Source organism: Hyposmocoma kahamanoa, unplaced genomic scaffold, assembly GCF_003589595.1.
Source record: "Hyposmocoma kahamanoa isolate Upper Pololo Valley unplaced genomic scaffold, ASM358959v1 92, whole genome shotgun sequence".
Lineage (NCBI taxonomy): Eukaryota > Metazoa > Arthropoda > Insecta > Lepidoptera > Cosmopterigidae > Hyposmocoma > Hyposmocoma kahamanoa.
The window spans coordinates 19,489,693-19,509,959 of NW_020654748.1; the positions used below are offsets into that span (position 1 = coordinate 19,489,693).

Consider the following 20,267-nt stretch of genomic DNA (forward strand, 5'->3'; position numbering starts at 1 on the left):
ATTTTTATTATTTTAACATGGTTAACGACCAATTGATACAATAAATGACGGAAAAGTGCTGTCAGACCATTCATTAGTTTTGCAGTTGAAGACTGTCGTGACTTTACGTTCGATGACAAACGTTTTGAAAAGTGAAGAAGATGGTTAAAGTGGAAAAAGTGCCTGGTAGTGCCAGTGAGCAGGGTACCACTGGTGGTATAGCGCCTTCAAGATGTGGATCGACACAGAACATGGCTGCGAACGTGAAGGTTGTAGTAAGAGTGCGGCCAATGAACGAAAAAGAATTAGACAGACATTGTCGCATCGTAGTGGATGTTGTTGATGATAAATTTTTGGTATTCGATCCTAAAGAAAAGGTTCAGCCGTTTTTCTATCAAGGTGTCCAGCAATCGAGTAAGGGTTACTTGAATCGTGGGAATAAGGAGTTAAAATTCGTGTTTGATCATGTTTGTGGCCAGGAAGCGTGCAATAATGATTTATTTGAGATTGCTACGAAGGATATGCTTGGCTCTCTGATGGAGGGTTACAACTGTTCAGTGTTCGCGTATGGAGCGACAGGCGCTGGGAAGACATTCACCATGATTGGTAACAGTGAAAGTCCGGGTATAACTTACTTAACCATGGAACACTTGTTTTACACTATCAACTCTTTTGAGAAAGACAGAGAGTTTGATATTGGTGTTTCTTATCTTGAGGTGAGTTATAGCAAGTAGAATTCATCTATAGGTCAGAGGTAAAGAACCTCAACTGCTAAATCTTGGGTCGGCGGACGAAAGCGCATCAAGTTAAAATCCAGCATCATTCATTTAGTTTAATGCATCTACTGGCTAAAGCACATATGTCAAATTAATTTGTTACTTCATACATTTGTAACTTTATTCTAGAGGTATCTTTTCACATTTATCATTCTCTTCACATCTTCCAACACTATAAACAAAATCAAAAAGTGTATTAACAAATTAACAAATGAAGCACTTTTTAAACTTAGGTGCAGCGGACTAAACACTGACCCTAGAAATAGTAATTTTTACTACAGAGCGTTTTAAAGAGAATGAGGTTAATTAGGCATTTAAGATTGATTATCACAAAAAGTCAAGTAATAATAATAATAATAATAGCCTTTATTGCTGATACAATTCAAATGTTACAATGTAATTAATTAGTAGAAAATACAATTCATTATTAAAAAATATAAAAATATTTTAAACCTAGATTAATATTAAAAATAACAGATATAAATTTCGAATTAAAATTAATACTTAAATAATGTCAAGATTAATAATTCATTATAAATAAATCTGTGTGCAACATTTTCCTATAATTAAATTACGTCCATATCATCAGTTTGTCTTTCGACATAGACTCCAGAGACTTCCAGTTTTCCCTGTCCCGTGCCTGTCATTGCCAAAATTGGCCTGCCACCGATTTAAAACCATCTTCCCATCTTTTTCTCAACATGCCTGTTAAAAAGGCAAACAAAATGTTAAATAAAAAACAAATGATGATAATACTATGATGATAATAATTTGTCTTTTACCATTACATGATGTAAAAACAATTAAAAAGGCCTGATTACCTTACCTATCGATAATATGGCCCGGGGTACATGTAGGTGTAATAGAACTTTAGGAGCATTATTTACTATTCTATCTATTTCACTTCATGAATAGAATAATTTGAGGGGTCTGAGGCAATATCCAATATGCCTGGTTTTTCATGAAATGAGTAATCTAAGTTTATGGTGTACTTTTTATGCACTTTTGAATAGTATTTTATACTGAATTTGTAATAAAATTGCTTCTATGTCGTAGTGTAATTAGCGAGAGGTCAGAATTGTATGTGTACTTGTTTGTTTACAAAAGAATTTGTGGTTTTTATGTGAATGACACACTACTAAATTATGCAATTCTGAGCTCCCGCTAATATCACTATAGATTCATCAAATCTTTATTTGTCATCATGGGTGTATAATAAAGATCTTAACAGACGTACATTTAACTGCCTCCGTGGCCGATCGGTTACCATGCCGGCCTGCTACGCAGAGGTCCCAGGTTCGATTCCCAGGCCGGGAGAAATATTTGTTTGGCCTACATTTATTTCTCTCGTGAGTTTGGGTGTAATTTGTGGTTGTCTATGTGTGTGTCCATGGCACCCGCGACACAGGGTTTCCCTAGTGCGGGGCTATGTTCTGTGTGAGCGTTATTATTATTATTATTATTATTATTATTATAGCATAATAGGTTTGCTAGAAGACGTCGGTTCAAATCCGGCCATTCCAAAGGAATTTTTTCTAAGTGTTCTATCTTTGTATTCAATAATTATAACAAACTAGTGGAGTAATTTCACAAAAAAGTAATAATAATAATAATAACGCGCACACACTCATAGCCCCGCGCTAGGGAAACCCCTGCTAAAGTTGCTGTTATATTTTGAATTAGTGACTAAACCTGTGTAACTAAAATTTCTTTGAAGGTATACAATGAAAATGTATATGATCTAATTAAACCATCTAAAACACCTCTGCAACTACGTGAAGATGCAAAGTATGGAGTAAGAGTAGCAGGGCTTACAATACACAATATTAAAACGGCACGGGAGCTTCTAAACATGTTGGAGAATGGTAACAAGAACCGGACACAGCACCCTACTGATGCTAATGCCGAGAGTTCGAGAAGTCATGCAGTTTTCCAGGTATCAAATAAAATAAAAATATGACTTTGTAACTAAGTGTAAATGACATGATGCGCAATTTGTAGCTTATAGGCCACCATTTTAGTAGCAGTAGAGCTCCTTGTGAAAGAGTTCATCCAGGGTAGTACTGTCATCTTACCTATTTCTGCTGCCAAGCAGTAATGTCGTCATTACTGTGTTCTGGTTTTGAAGGGTAATGGTGCTGGTGAAATTATAGGCACGGGACTTTTCAAGTTATGTCTCAGGGTGACGGGCGCACTGACAGTTCTCTACGATTTAAACCTCTGAGTGGCACTGCAACTGTTATGGATAGGCGTGTAGCTTACCACAAGGAACACAACTTTGTTGTCCCGTCACTTTATATTATAAAGAAAAATCATGATCCATCTACAATCATTATTATTTTGGATATCTGTTTTAAGACTCGCCTCTACCATGGCCTAAAAGGTTCATTTTAATTTTTTTAATTAGAGAGGCGGCATTTCTGGGCAATGTTTTATTATTACAAGGCTGACTTCATTCAGGACCTGTGCAGCCCTTTGTTACAGGGATCATTAATTGATCTATTGTGATTACCACTAAATATAATTTGGAGCCAAGGCCGATAGTGTTAAAGAACTGAAGGATTCTTTTGGCTTCGCCTACTTTGATGTCCTCTGGTTGTGGTCTGTGCGTTCCTACCATCATCATTATATAATAAAATACAAGATTATTTTTACCTTCTAGGTGTACATAAAAATGAGTTACAAAACAAGCAGTCAAGTTCAAATAGTGAAACTATCGATGATAGACTTGGCAGGCAGCGAGCGCGCCTCCGCCACAGGGTGCGTCGGGGAGCGTTTCAAGGAAGGTGCTAATATCAACAAAAGTCTTTTATCTCTGGCCAATTGCATTAACAAACTTTCAGATGGAAGCAGTTATATACCTTACAGGTAAGAGTTTACGACTGTTTTTATCCAAAATCTCAACTCCATTTTTTTTTAAATGTAAGTGCGCATTTGACCTCCATCTCACCTGATGTATAGTGACGATGAGGTCGACGATGGAGCATGCACACCTAAATAATGCCTGTTCACTCTCGTCTTGAAAAGGCCCAAGTTATAACGTTCAGGCAACAAGTCTGCAGGCAGGGAATTCTGCTCTTAGCCGTTCGCCATATAAATGTGAAAGCGTAACGCTTCGTGCGAATCTTTGGAATATCCGCAACATAGGGGTGGAACCCAAGCCTACGCCTAGTCCCCCGGTGATGGAAAGGGGAAGACGTAATTAAATCGTGTAATTCCATCGCACACTCTCTGTGATATATCCTGTAAAATACCGATAAGCAGGCATCTTTACGGCGGTGTTCAAGGCTCTGCAACTTCGCCTCGATTAATTATTAGTCACCGGTAAACCTGTTGGCACGTTATTCAACAATTGCGAAAGAGATTATTAACAATAAATATTATTTGTTTGAAAGAATATAATACAAATGAATAAAATAAATGATGGCAAAAAAAGTTCAATTCATTTTTAGTTATAAAAAAACACTTGATTTACTTTGTTTTTGATTGTTAACTTCCTTATTATTAAGGAGTATTATATATTACTTATTATTAAATTATAAATAGGGCAATAGTTTTACAAACAAAATAAAACAGTATAGTACATGTACATGGTGAAGTTCGCGTTTTCAAATCGTAAATTTTTGTCATCAGCGCCTCTACGATGAGATTACACCGCGTAAACTGTTTGTATACAAAATGTTGTTTCTTCTTGTGACCGCTAGGTGCGCTGCATAATTTACCACACATAATTGTGAAGTAAAGTAAGCGACTTTTAGCAGCGATGCAAACGCGATACAAACGCGATTCACGTTTTCAATTAATTAACTAATTTATTTATTTTATGTATTTATTAATTTAATTTTTAAATTTACAATTAACAAAACAAAACAATGTGCATAAATGTATACAGATTTTCGTACATAATGATTCAACATAATCACAGTATCGATGCAATCGCGCGTTTGTATTGATGCAGTCGCGCGTTTACGTCGATGCAATCGCCGCCTATAAATCGCAAGTGTAGCGATGCGATCAATTGATAATAATGGGAAATCATCCTAGACGAACGTCCAGGATACCGCTGAGGTCATTAATTTAATTTATTATTATAAACATCACATTTTCATGTAGGTATTTGAACTCATTTCTAGAGCATTTTCATATAATTGTTGCAGAGATTCAAAACTAACGCGCCTTTTAAAAGACAGTCTGGGAGGAAATTGCAAAACGGTGATGATTGCCAATGTATCCCCTGCCAGCAGCAGCTACGAAGACACATACAACACTTTGAAGTATGCAGCAAGAGCTAATAAAATTCAGTTGTCAATTAAAAAGAATATTGTTGATGCGGACGTGAGGGCCTCACAGTACGTTAAGATTAATGAGGAGTTAAAGAAGAAAGTGAAGGAGTTGGAGGCCAAATTGGCACAAAAAGGTTTGTCCATTTTGTTGTTGTCAAAATGAAAAAGAGCTTTAAGGCCATAGTTCAAGACACGAGACGCAAATCAACTTTGCTGCCGACCGAGGAAAATGGTAGATGAAAGAAAAACTGTTGAACTATAAAACATCCGTTTTTTAAACAAAAGAAAAAGTTTATCTTCAGATGCGTTCTGAATTTGCACCTCAAAATTTTTGTTCTTGCTTGTGCTTATAATTTTGTGTGATTATTGAAATTATTTTAGTTCTTCGATGAATTTAAATAATTTATTAAACAAAATTTGTTATCGTTGTCAATTTAATGTCAACAATAGTAAGAATAAAATATACCAACGGATTTTCTATTTACATAATTAATAAGTAATGTACGACAAATCGCGTAGTTGATTGTTTTTTTTTCATCGAAAGAAAAAGTTAGATAACCCACAGTCAAGTTCGAATTGAAAAAACCTTTTCCACACTAGTGTGGAAAAAACGCTTTTGCGCGCAGATTTCTGATGAAAAATGAAGCTTTTCCGAGCTAGTGAGATGACAAAAGTAATTATATTAAATGTAAGGATTTTATTACACAGATTACACTTCAATTGAGGAGTTGAAGAGAAAGATCAAGGACTTGGAGGCCAAATTAAGTTTGATGACAACACAAAAGAGCGAAAAAGGTGAGAAAATTTGTTTAGGTAAAAAAAATATTCCATTAATTTTGAGTCGCTGTTACAACTTACAACGGACGTGAATTTGAGTTGACAATGCTGATTGTTTAAATATAAAAATTAAGAATGTATTTAAACAAATTATGTAACCAGTTACTAGTATAGATAGACTGAGCGTACTACATATACACATGGCACCTTTGGTAGGTCAATGCATGGCACACACTAAGATAATCCTGTTCTAGGCGTATTCAATATTGAAGTCGCTAGTTAATGTTATTTTTTATAGAAATGAAGGTGGAAGAATTGAAGAAGAAGGTGAAGGAACTACAGGCTAAGCTTTGTCTGTCGAGCATCAAAGTTGATCCCGCTAAAGACGAATGTAAGCGATTCACATTCCATATTAAATCATTAGTAGTAGAGTTCGTCCAGGGAAGTACTGCCACCATACCTATTTCTTCCGCCAATCGGTAATGTGAGAATTAGCGCGTTCCGATTTTGAAGGGTACGGTTGGTGATGAAATTACAGGCACATGAGACATGTGAACACCAGGATGACAAGCGCAGTGGCCAGTGGACCTCACATCTTTGCGATTTAAAGCTCCGAGTGGCACTGCAACTGCTATGGACAGGCCTGTCGCTTACCACCAGGGGCACGACTTGTTCGTCCTGTCTCTTGGCAAAAAATAACTATTTAAAAGTGATACAAACTATCGAATATGACGCTACTCAAACGTTCTACTGCCGCCTGATTGGTTAAAATATAAGCGTACTTGGCCAATCACGGACACTTCTTTTTTCTTTTTTTTCTTTTTGTAGTGTTTGTTTGGCTTTCGTTTGAGTTTGTTGCCATGAATTGTTAACAATAATCTTTAGACATTGGTTGAATTTCATTATTTTAATTTAATCGTCTTTAAGAACCCTCATTATGCGACGATTGCATAATAGTACAGTCATATACACAAGATACCTGACCTCCCAAGCCGACATTGTCCTTTGTGACCTTTTGGTTCTGAGCACAAAAATGTGGAGAAAATTATTTAACAAACTTAATCTTTAACCTGCGAGCTGTAAAATTTATTTTGGTATGACTCCCTGGTCGTCTCATTAGTGAATGACATTTTAAGTTTTTAAGCCAATTTGATCTTTAACATATGTTTGTTACTTAAATACAGAACACAAATTTCAACCGGTTTTAATAAGACCGTCGTGGCCAAGTGGTATAAGGATTGCTTTGCAAATTGAGGCAAGCATAGTTCGAGTCACATTAAAAATAAATTGCTATTTAGCTATAACTATATAATATTTATTTATACTTATTATTACTATATAGTATTTATTATAATATTTTTTTTTGTTTTTAACGTTTGAATAGGTGTAAGGAATGTCTAAGTCTTGTTCATACAGAACAATAATTTCTAATTTTAATAATTCCGTCAAGTGCAGGCATATTAAAACAAGAAAGAAAACTTTGAAAGTCGCTAAAACCTTGAAAGTAATTAAAACTGAATAGACAAATAGGAACGAAACGTGGAACATTGCGTAATCACAGAAGATACGATTGTACGCAAACTGCAGAACGATTTCGTGATTTGTTAATCTATTCATACCCACCCTAAGCTTTATTAATAATATCTACCTACCCACCTTGGCAATTTCTAGTGAGCAAATATTGTGATTTGTCAACGTTAACATTAAAAAGTGAAACAATGCTGTTAAAAATATAACGTTAAAACAAAACAGTGCTCGTGGAAACGAACCACGGGTATTGTAACTGGCAGTCGATGCAACAAGCCGCTCGACCAATTTACTTGGAAGCTAAATGACGAAATTTAGTATTGGTTTTAAAGATATTTTCATCATCTTCAAGCAACCCGGGGGGGTTTTAGTGGGGTAGTCCCTCAGTTTGGAGGGAGAGTCCCCACATAACCCCTGAGTCTCCCTGGGCTCAGGGGTATCCATAAAGATTTCCCCCCCGTCAAAAAAAAAAAAAAAAAAAAAAAAAAGGTATCTCATGTATATGACTGTACATTGTGTATTAAAAGACGGTAAATAAGAAATTATTAACGAGAGTCTATTAGAAACCCGAAGCCGAAGGCTGAGGGCTTTAATAACTCGAGTTTTGTATTTTTTAATCGTCCGTGATACATACAATGTTTCTCATCACATTTGCGAGGAAATAAATATAATGTTCATTTTTTGAATGTTAAATATGGTTTTTGCAAGAATTGTGGACACAAGAATTATGGATTTTGCAAATGTCGGGATTTTTGGTTTTTTTTTATCAACTGCTGGCTAGCTAGCAATTCTACCATAGATAATACAATCCCAAGTAAAATGTTGTAAAAAGCAAAGACGCATACAGCCGTGATGAATTGTAAAAAAAAATACTAAATTTAAAACAATTTTTGTATTAGTATGTAGCAGGATTGTTAAATTCCTTTTAGATTATATTTTAAGTGAATGTTTTAATTTCGAACATACTTGAAAGGGAGTATGCCGTGCTACAAATAAAAAAAACCCTTACCGACACGGTTGTAAAGGGACGAAAAAAGGTCCGTGGGTTTTATTTGGGGTATTACAGTCAAGTTAGCCACCATACAGTTATACTATTTAAGAGCAAGTGTGATGAAAAATACTATTATTATATGGACTCTAATGACGCGTATCGCCTGCAGTGCGACAAGAGTGGCGCCAGCGCCTGGCGGAGGTGGACGCAGCAGTGTCCGCCCTGGAGACGAGCCTGCTGGGCCTGATGACGCGCAAGCGCGTGCTGGCGCTGCGCCACCGCCTGCGCACGCGCGCCTTCTCGCACGTGGCCGACCTCGCGCACCGCTCTTCCACCGAGGCCGTTGAACAGGTGAAGCTTCAGGGTCCTAGCTGCAGAGAAAAATCAATATCCAATGAATACTACGCCGACATAATTTTTTGATCATTTTCTTTTAATAAACACCCATATGTATTTATTAATACTCCTCGAATTTTGTGGAAAAAAAGAAACAAAAAGGAATATTCGAAAAAAACCCGAAAAAACTTAGTAAAAAAAAAAAAATATAAAGACAAAAACAAAATAAAAACAGGAAAGGTCAAAAAATTTGTCCAGCAGAGGGCGAAGCCCGAAGCCTCCGCACGCCACCGTACGTACGTAGTACACAGAGGCTCTATTATGAGTACAAGATCTTATAATTGTTCAAAATGTAAGGCATATTTCCTGATGTAGTGGAAATGAGATGCTTACGCGTTGTTGTATCTCGACCGTCTTTCTGTTAGTTTTCTTTTTCATGAAAGCTATGCCAAAGCCAAGTATTTAGGAAAAAAATACCAGATAATCAGCTTTTGGTCTCCAATTAGGGAATTTCTTGTATTATGACTACCACAATAACTATAACTCTGAGGGCAATACCCAGGGTACCCAGACCAAAACCAACTTAGAAATGTTTGTTTCGTAAATTAGCCCAAATCGGGAATCGTATGCGGAATCTCTTCATCAAGCGCCCAAAGTAGTTACTAAAGGCTGTGCCACCGAAGTGCATAAGCACATCGTAGTCCAAACCCGGCCACGCGCCGCAGTACAATATATTGTCGTTACTGTTATTAAGAAAAATATATAATATAAACTCTAAATTTCTTTTCTCAGATGTGCGTAGAAGACATACCACGACAAGAGAGAGCTGTAGAGAGCTATACCAAACAAGCATTGCTATTAGACGCCAAAATAATGTCAGTCAGGTCCAAGTGGGAGAACAGCCGCCAAGAATTCAATGATATCATAAACCAAGCACTGAAAGAGTGCCCAGAAATACAGGACTTCGTTGATAAACTACAAGTGCAGAGGGAACTTCGATATGTGCAAGCCAGCAACGAGTTAAGGCACAAACTTTTGCTAATAGAGAATGAAGAAATCAACGCGTTTACTGAGTACATGAGTGGAATGCCAAATATGTTGAAGAAACTGTATTTGACTTTGAAAGGCTACGAAAGAGTGACGCCGGCACTTACACAAGAATATTTAGATATTATGAAAAAAGCAAAGTCTGCTAAAGGAATCTCGTGGTCCGACGAAAAGTTCAATGCGGATTCTGATTTCAAAGGCATTTGTAGTCTCGACTTAGAAAGGCCAGTTATGCTCGACTATGGCGCATTAAAATGTGACACGACCATTGACATCGCTACGGACAGCGAAGACTTGACAGATGTTGAAAATCGCGACCCAATCAGATTATCGGGCAAGAAGCGCAAAGGCACACCTATAAAACTACTAAACAATGAAACAATAATAATCAATGACACTTTAGAAAATCTGGATACGACAAAAACGATGAGCGCATCAAAGAAAGTAAAGAGAGAGATTGATACATTATGTGATGTTGAGAACTGTGGACTTATACAACCAAAGGACTTGAATTCAACGTTCGATATGGCCGGAAACATGGAGGCGTTGAAACGATCATTTAAAGCTGATGTGAAAGCACCGAGTCAACCAGCAAAGAAAGAGCTTTCCGATAAAAGCAACACTATGACACGAAGTATCAACTTTAATGATAAAAGTAAGTCCCTCTTTGTTAGCACCATGAACATGTCATACAACATAATTAGAAATTCCTTACAATTGCTTGTATAGTCGTAAAGATTCTCAGAGTTCAAATCGGTATACCTACCGATTTGAACTTAACTTTATGCTACTTATGAGAAGAAAGTTCAAAGTGTAGAGCTAATTCTACTATAGACAGGTCATACACGTTTGGCTCTCGAGGTTAAAGTCAACAACACGTAGAAATGTTTTACATTTTTATTAATACATATTTTTCATTATATTACAAATATTTTTGACATTTTTTTAAAAACTATGTGTACGAAATGGGCTACTGTTAACAATATTGGGGCTCGACACTAAAAATTTCCAAATATTGTTTTTTGGTTGCTCTGAAAATTTACAGTGCTATTCAATTAAATGTAAATACATAAATATTAAACAACAACATCATCATCAACATACATTACTCTGATCCTAAAGTACTGTGGAAATCGGAAACGACGTACCACAAACTTCCAAGAACTGCGACTATATAGAAAAGTTAGTTTTCTACATTGACACGGTCGGGAATCGAACCTGAGACGTCAGTGATGGTGACATCCTGAAAACCAGTGTATAAACCATTCGACCCCGGAGCTCGTTCAATTAAAACCCGATTTATTGATTTTTGTCAATCATTAAATAAGTAATAAGTAACTAACTGCCTCCGTGGCCCAACGGCTACCACGCCGGCCGGGAGCAATATTTGAATGGCCTACATTTATTTCTCTAGTGAGTTTTGGTGTAATTTGTGGTTGTCTATGTGTGTGTCTATGGCACCCGCGACCCAGGGTTTCCCTAGCTATGTTGAGTGTGTGCGTTATTCAATTTAAAAACTAAGTAGTAAATTTTATTGGTTTTGGCGCAGTCGTCAAGCCGCCGTGTAAGCCACTGCAGCAGCGTCGGGCGCCGGGAGGCGGCGGAGCGCCCCCCGCGCCCCGCACCGGCTTCGGTTCCAGCCTCGCTCGCGACGGGACCCCGTTTAACAGAAACGTGCAGCAAGGTTGGTCTCCTTCCCTATTGCTACAGATATATCCAGCGAACAAATACGCTCCATCGTATTGATTTGCAACTTAAAAAAGGCCAATTAATAAACGGGTATAATTAAGAGAATGGTGCGAGTGAACTCCACTCCGGCCTACCCGGGTGGGAGACAGGCGTGATCTTGTATATATCTATGTAAATTAACTATGTATCTATGTAAATTGCAAACGCCCTATCAGGTCGCAAAGTTGAATATGTTTCAACTGGATATTTCTCTGGCGTATTCTCTTATACAGAATCCACTTTTGTATCATTTTGGCGTATCATATTTCGGTATCATTTCACTCGCGAGGTACATACAATTTCACATCTAAGGAATATATTAAATAAATCTCTCAAGTGCATGATCTAAATATGATTGATTGCCTTGAGACAACAGTCTTTATTATTTATTGAGTACATAACCAGAATAGAGACGAAATGTCATTTAATTTGTTTGAATCTATACTGCCAAATCATTACGGTGACAACTGCGTTCCCATTGGCCAGCCCGAAATCGAAACAATTGACGGGTGTCGACCAGTTTAACGGGAGCTTTGCTATAGTAGATGAAAATTGAAAAATTACATATTTAGTATTTAATTACCGAGGAAATGTGTTTGCGTTTGTTTTGTGATTAGACGTTTTGCTGTTTTTCCCACACCACCTAATGGAACAGTTAGTTAGAGATATTGTCTTTATTATAATAAATACAGAATATTTCTGGAATATACGGAGACGTACACACAAGTCAGTTGTTGGCGCTGTACTATATCATCTTTCTAATTTGTGATTTCAGCGCAAACGAGAGTTGATATTTAAAAGTGATATAAGGTTTTTTTGCCTGATAAGTGGCCCTTATTTCGTCTCTATTTCTGGTTATATACTCGGTGATATTATTTAATATCACTAGTTTAAAACTCATGTTTTTATACATTTCAATCGTCTAATTAAATCGAATGCACTTCAACGATAAGTTTTTTAACCGACTTTAAAAAGAAGGAGGAGGTTCTCAATCAATATATTTTTGTGTGTATGTTACGCGATGACTCCTACATTTGTGAACCGATTTGGATGGTTCTTTTTTTTTTGTAGGAAACGGGGGTACCTCAGTAGTTGCCCCATTCAAATTTGAAGACAATATTCCACCTCTAAAGGTGGAAAATTAGAGGGTGAATCTGGTTTATTGGATTTCACCCACTTTCTGTTAACCGATTTCAATAAATCTTGGCAAATAGTTTGAGTGCACAACTTTTGAGGTTGGTTTTTCATTTGTTTCATCATCATTCAAGACGTTCACTGCTGAACATAGGCCTCCACCAAAGATTGCCAGATTAGCCGGTCGGACGCGACGGGCATCCATCGGTTACCCGCCGCCCTTATCATGTCATCCGCCCATTTAGTAAGGGGCCGTCCCACTGAACGCCTTCCGGTTCGTGGTCACCATTCGAGAACCTTTCTTCCCCAACGGCCGTCAGTTCTGCGAGCTATGTGCCCTGCCTACTGCCACTTCAATTTGCTAATTCTTTGAGCAATGTCGGGGACTTTCGTTCTTCTACGGATCTCCTCATTTCTGATTCGATCACGTAAAGAAATGCCGAGCATTGTTCGCACCATAGCTCGTTGAGTGACTTTGAACTTTTTTATGAGGCCCATAGTAAGTGACCACGTCTCAGAGCCGTACACACATCAAAAAAAGTTTGCGATCACTTCGAAAAACTGAAATCTTTTTTGTTACTGTAGATTATATTATGATTTAAAAATTAAAAATAAATTAGAACAAAATTAAAATATTTAAAAATAAATTAGAACATAAAACAATGACCCCGTTCAATTGTTTTTTCATATAAAAAGGCTTTCAGTCCTAGCTTACGCTCATTCAGAAATCTGATTTAGTCAATTATAAGCGATTCAAGATATTTTTCGCGGAAAGTTGTGATTGAAAAAATGCCAAGAGGATTATCAGAGGTTTTACGAGCTAGAATAGTAACTTTGAGGGAAGAAGGATACACCACGAGAGTAATAGCACGCAGACTTGCTATATCCCAATCCTGTGTCGTGGCTACGTTGCAGAGGTATCACGGAATGGGGAATTTAGCTGACCGACCCCGCAGCGGTCGCCCAACTGTTTTGACAGCTGCCCAAAAGCGCTATATTAGATTGCTGGCAGCCCGTGATCCAACAATCAACGCCACTAAAATAAAAGCAGAAGTCAGGGCCGCCTCTGGGCTTGAAGTTAGCACGCAGACCGTTCGCAATTGCTTGCATCAGGCTGGATTACGAGCACGGAGGTCTTTGCGAGCTCCGCTCAATTCCCGGCAACGTCAACAACGAAGATTGCAGTGGGCTAGACTTCGGCAAAATGAAGAAGGTGAGGACGAAAACATTTGGCAAAACTGTCTCTTCGTTGACGAATCCCGAATCAGCACTCATCCAGATAACCGACGTGTCCGTGTCTGGAGAAGACCAGGCGACCGTGAAAGACAAAGAACTGCCACTGGAACAGTTCAGCAAGGCGGAAAATCGGTGTCCTTTTGGGGTGGCATTATGATTGGAGCTAGAACGCCTTTGATCCCGTATCGGGGCTTCATGACAGCAGACATGTACAAAGCAGTTGCTATTGATGATATCGTCAGACCATTCCGAGTAAACCATGGGCACCAATTTGTACTGGTCGATGATAATGCGCCCGCACATCGAGCTCAACGAGTCAATGCTGCTCTTCAAGAATACTATATCACACGATTAGACTGGCCTGCCGGCTCGCCCGACTTAAACCCAATAGAGCACGCGTGGGATGCTCTTAAACGAGCAGTATGGAACCGTGAGCCACGTCCCCAAACAGTTCCAGAGCTCAGGGAAGCCGCTATTGAAGAATGGGATAGGTTACTCCAGGAAATGCTGGATAACTTGATCCTCAGCATGCCCAGGAGGATCTTCGCATGTATTCGAGTCAGGGGAGGAGTTATTTTATATTGAATTCACACCATTTAATAATAAATTGTTGTTTAAGTTTAATTAAACAGTCTTTTTTCTTTCTATGAAATTTCTATCACTATTACATTATGATTAATGGCTCAATTTTTAAAATAAACAATAAAAAATAGTTTTATATTTTAATTTCAAACAGGGTATTCCTATTTAAAGAAAGCATACAACATAGATTTTTTCTTGATAAAGTTAAATTTAAAGAATTATAGGAGCTTATGCTATTGATCGCAAACTTTTTTTGATATGTGTATGTCATCGCTGTCAACACGCGCTGCACGAAGACTTTTGTCATCAAGGACTGCGGTATTGCGGACGAGAAGACGTCCCGGAGCTTCCCGAAAGCATCTGAACCGAGTCTAGTCTGGTTTTATTTGATTATCTAACGTCTCGTTATATAAGATCAAGTTTTGGTCACTCGAGATGGTATCGTCCAAGTCTATTAATACATTTGAGCTTGAAACATATCTCGATATCTCAGCCGTTACCCACTTAATAACGGATTTAGGAATTTAGGCCTAACATATTGATCGTGATTTGCATCTCTAAGATCTTATACGCCAGACTTATACAAATGTGGACCCGATTATACAAGGATCACATACACATAGGAGTAATATTCCGCAATTCATTTCCATAGAAAGCGTGTAATTAATGGATAACCACATTTTGCCATTGGGTGAACAGAAGTCACTATTATGCCGCTTTTACTCATTTTGGTACTCGATTTGCCATTGAATGAAATATTCGTGTAGTTTCTGCTGATATATCGGCGTGTATTGACTTCTATGTCAACTTGCAATGATAAACAATATCGTCGGGTATGGTGCAATTCCGTGTAACTAGCATTGGATAATTCCGCGTATCTGAAACATGTAGCCAATTTGAGTTTTGCGCATGCTAGTGCACGTAGTTATATGATTGGGACCCGCCTTCTTAGCGCCAGTTGACACTTAACTAACAGAAAGACAGAAATCGGTAAATAACATATGCCTTTGATTTTAATACCGCGTAATTCACTCAGTTCGCGGCCAGGTCAGATCCGCGCGAGGGAGATAAAGAAAACGACTGACCTAATAACTGCAATGGCCGCTTATTATGCTTACACTCATTCCCACCTAAGTTACGTAATTATCCTAAGCACGAGAAATACTTGCAAGCCAGAAACGATACATCCGTATTCTTGGTAATTTGAGGGGTACTAATAGTTGCAGACCGCACTCTAAACAATTTAAAATTTTGACTTTGTGTTCTATGTATGTTTTAGAAATTTGCAAATTTATTAAACAACACCCTGACTTTTATACTAACATTGACAACCTGCTCCAACGACACACTTTTAAACCACGCAATAGTTTGCTTCTGCCACGATCTCAGCAGCGTTGAGCATATTCAACGAGCTCCCGCCTATTATTAAAAACGAGGAAAAGTATACACTGTTTGTAAATAAATTAAAATTACATCTTATTAATAAATGGTATTACAATTTAAATGAATACTTTGATGACAAATAAAAATAATATTATAATAAATTTGAATAATAAATAAATCTTAATTATATACTTTAAAGTTATGCTACTGTAATCTAATTAAATTCAAACTTTCAAGTGACATAATTCTGCTTATAATATGACGTATTTCTTATTATATGACATATTTTATTATTTTATATTATTATTTGATAAATAACAATTCTAATTAATAATTGAAACCTCGGCGTACCTCTGCTCTTATTGTTATCCCCAATAAAGGGCTCATATATGTAGCATTATTTTAATGTTAAGACATGTATGTACCATGAATGCAATAAATATATTGAATATTGAGTATTAAATGATGTGGCAAGTAAATTAACGAGATTTACGGGAATCTGTTGTTATCAATCCGTAGCCAACATAAATCAATGCTTACTGTGTAAAAATTACAGTCGTAGCAATTGAAATAACAAAGTGATAACGTTAAAACCTTCACCTGTAAAATTTGGTTTTGTGTATATACGCGCCTTTTACCAAACCTACTTACACGCCTTTGCACTACCCCCGACAATGTCTCAATACCTCCAATGACACTACGCCAACTTTATTTTTTAACAGCTATGAAGAAACAAAAATGAAACACGAAAAAAACAAAAAAAAACGAATTTTGTAAAAATAACAAAAAAAATTAAATAAAAACTGAACAAATTCAAAAATTAAGTTGGTCTAGTCCTATGAACACTAGTTCATAGGAGGTATCGTACTATGTTCGTTTAGGATCTGCATCCCGTGTCTGTTTGATGCTAGGTAGGGAGAGTGTAAACGCTTAGTTCGACTCGTCAATTCATCCTTTTTCATTTGTCTCGTGCTCGAAAAGCTGCTCTTGCCACGAGCGTTATACTCACCACACTTATCGACGCAAAATCTACTTGAGCTGGTTACAAAAAGCTATACATAGAAGAGCGAAAAAAACTTATAACTTAGAATTAAGTCCAAACTCATTGTACCACGATTTCTTTTAGAACTTACTTTAAAAATATTTCAATTGAAAAGTCATGTTACAAAATTGAAGACTACGTGTTAGATAAAGATGTATGGAAAGACGACATAGTAGAGTTGAACTACTGTAGTACTGAAGTACCTTACCTATTTCTAGTAGCAGTAGAGCTCCTTGTGAACCTTACCTATTTCTGTCGCCAAACAGTAATGTCAGCGTTACTGTGTTCCGGTTTTGAAGGGTAAGGGTGCTGGTGAAATTACAGGCACATGGGACTTGTCAACTTATGTCTCAGGGTGACGGGCGCTATGGCAGTGCCTCTCAGATCTTTGCGATTTAAAGCTTCGAGTGGCACTGCAACTGTTATGGACAGGCGTGTAGCTTACTATCAAGCGCACGACTTGTTCCTCCCGTCGCTTGATATTATAGATAAAAAAATTAGAATAAATGATTTTTTTGACGTTAACGTTGACGACGAACGACGCGACTCGAAAAACGCACGTCCAAATAGCTCTTATTGTATATACACAAACAAGCCGATTTCGCGCGGTAAGTGTGGTGATGAAGGTACCGTCCGTACTCGCGCTGTGTAAAAGCAAAATTATAAACGATAGAACATTGAATGTAACTAATATATTAACAATTTTATTTCATGTGCTGTGACGTCTTTAATCAACTAACAGAAGGTCGTAAGGCCAATTTCACTCAAAGGTCGGTTGGTTTAAAAGCAGTTCGCGCGCGTGAGAGGGCCCCAACGCATCCGTACTCGAGACCTGCTCCGCTTCTGCAGAGAACCACAACACTCAGATAATGGACTTAGGAATTTGTATAAGAGAATATAGTGTAAGAAAAACCTTTGTGAAGACAGTATTGAAACGTGAAAGTATGTAAGTTACAAATACGACGTTAATTAACAAATCGATACTTCGGGGAGGAAAAGTCGCAAAAGTTAATTTTATCAAAAATGAGTTGTTTATGTAATTGGGTTTAATTTTCATGGCCTTTCAGTCTGGTTTTTTTTAGGTAATCACAGTCATTAAACAAAAAGGATATGAACTAAAACGTAAATTGAATGTTGTTTGCTCGTTTTGTATACTTGGCAGTTTGGTATTTACTCCCTTTCTTCCCTGAAGTGTCGAAATGTTGAGTTATTGACTCTGGGTATAAGTTTGGTTAGGTTTCTTTTAGTTACACGCGTGTGTTGAGTGCACTTGGTAAGAAAGATTAGTTCACCTCTCGTCAACTTCATTTACACTAAGACGTATATTATTTCAATACACAAATTTATTTTGCTTGATTGGTTATGACTTTTGGAGTACAAGGTCAATATACTATTGTAAATGTATACTTGTATTTTCTACTGTGTGTACGTATGTTACGATTGATCTAAATTATAAGTATTATAAATACTGTTATTTATAGATTGGTTTCTGAAATCTAGTGAAAGATGGATTCAACAATGATAATGTAATGTGCTAGATAACCACACCAATTGCCTGGTTTCAAATTAGGGAATGCCCTGTACTAGGGAATATTCCCTACACACTCCTTTAGAAAAGCAAATTGCTCCTGCCGGGAATCGAACCCGGGATGCATCCAGCACCCATAATAGAAACTATTGTGCCACAGAGGTCGTAAAATATAATATTACGTATAATAATTCTAAACATTTGACTGTATATTTGTCTGACTGACTGAATAGACTTAAATGTGTGATTGATATTATGTGGCTGATATGGCGAATACTTATTTAGTGTTCTGACATTTTAAAATGGTATGGCCATAGTTTCGGGAAACAATGGACGAGCTCGGTGGCCGTGTAGAGTTCCCGAACGAGGAAGCGAACTTTTTTAAATTAATTTTGGTCTGCAGTGAGTTTCATAGTACAGGGAATTGCCTAGTCGCCAGGTAACATTGTTATTATTAAAATAACAAATATTACAACTTTCATTTTAAACAAATGTTTTTCTACATTCTGTAAAGCTATTTTAAGTTTTTTTTATTAATTTCTGGATATCCCATAATATGTCTGCATTATTCAGTTAACCCTTATAAGTTTTCAGCTACTATTTGATTGCTAAATAACTATGAGCGGTTATCATGGTGATTTTTAGCAGCGTGTCTGCAGCGATCCAGTTGTGATGCAGTTGCTAATTGACTACCTTTACATACACACGCGACTTAAGTAGCGATAGAATCGCGATGTAAACACGATGTAAACGCGATGCACGTGTGATGGCATGCAATCGCATGTTGGGCAATTGGGCAAGTGTTGCTATACAATCGCGCGTTTGGTTGTATCGCTGCTAAAAGTCACCGAGTGTAGTAACCGCTATGTAATATATCACTATATAATGTATGAATATGCACTTGATACGCGTATCAAAAAAAGACCAAAAAATTCCGTCTTAACCCATTAGTGCCCGCCGACACTAGTTTAAGTACGCGTAATTTTTTTATACTACTATTAATATTCATTACAAAAGTGTATATGTGACGTAAAACAGTTAATCTTGATGTTGTTACTTTAAAAAATTGTAAAAAGTGGTTCTACTGTTCTTTTTTGCGGGATTAATTTACGTAAAAATTGATTGGAGTAATTTATTCTCTATACTCAATTAAAAATTGGAGTAATTTATTTGGTTTTCATGTATGAGTTATTTTTAAGTAAATAATGGCACAACGGATATTACGCGTATATAAACTTTACTTAGAATTATTATGGGCTCCAGGAAGTTATTGAATAAAATGGAACAAAACCTTTTTTTTCCATAATTTTCTCTTAAGTAGGGTATTTTCTAATGGCTTATATAAAAAAAATCTAAGTTTTCTTAACGCTTAATTTTATTTGGGCGTTAATGGGTTAAGATAACACTCACGAGCGCATCAAGCTTGACATTGACTTTGGACCGTGCTCATCGTAAGGGGCAATTTAATTTTTAGTTATTATTGCCCCACTGCAGGGCAAAGGCCTCCCTTCCCTTTTTCCACTCTTCGCGATTTAAGACCTCATATATGCATCCAATTCGTCATGCCATCTCGTTCTGGGTCTTCCACGGCTTCGTCTTGCGTTTGGTGGGATCCACTTTGTGGTGGTCTTTGCCGATAGCTCGTATGACATGCGGCAGGCGAAAGGGGCATACAGTTGAATTTAAATCTCAAGGTTGACGTGCTCTTGACCTTTAGTTGTGAATCGACGGATAAATAATTATGACAAATAGGACTTGGGTTCAAAGTATTGCTAAAAGCAACTAACTGTATTTGATTTTACATAAAGACAATTGTATTATGGCCAATTTAATATTGAAGTTTGCTGAGGCGAAATTTAGTTTTAGAAATTTCACTTTGTATTTACTCCACTTTGTACTTATAATTTGACCACTGTTA

The 20,267-nt window shown here is 37.1% G+C and overlaps 1 protein-coding gene across 1 annotated transcript; it reads left to right on the forward strand.

Annotated features, from left to right (window-relative positions):
* Positions 1-140: 140 nt before the first annotated feature.
* LOC113236552 (kinesin-like protein KIF18A) lies at positions 141-19,592 on the forward strand. The gene is made up of 9 exons (XM_026472684.1): positions 141-695; positions 2,473-2,691; positions 3,418-3,623; positions 4,913-5,138; positions 6,143-6,206; positions 8,503-8,684; positions 9,462-10,371; positions 11,266-11,400; positions 17,564-19,592. Exons 1-9 carry the CDS (start codon positions 141-143, stop codon positions 17,689-17,691), a joined length of 2,625 nt encoding a protein of 874 aa, XP_026328469.1. The 3' UTR covers positions 17,692-19,592.
* The last annotated feature ends 675 nt before the right edge of the window (positions 19,593-20,267 follow it).

Coding starts and splice junctions, on each gene's coding strand:
- LOC113236552 (XM_026472684.1), top strand. CDS start 141: ATGGTTAAAGTGGAAAAAGTGCCTGGTAGTGCCAGTGAGCAGGGTACC. Junction 2,692..3,417: donor GAAGTCATGCAGTTTTCCAG/GTATCAAATAAA, acceptor TTTACCTTCTAG/GTGTACATAAAAATGAGTTA. Junction 11,401..17,563: donor TAACAGAAACGTGCAGCAAG/GTTGGTCTCCTT, acceptor ATCAACTAACAG/AAGGTCGTAAGGCCAATTTC.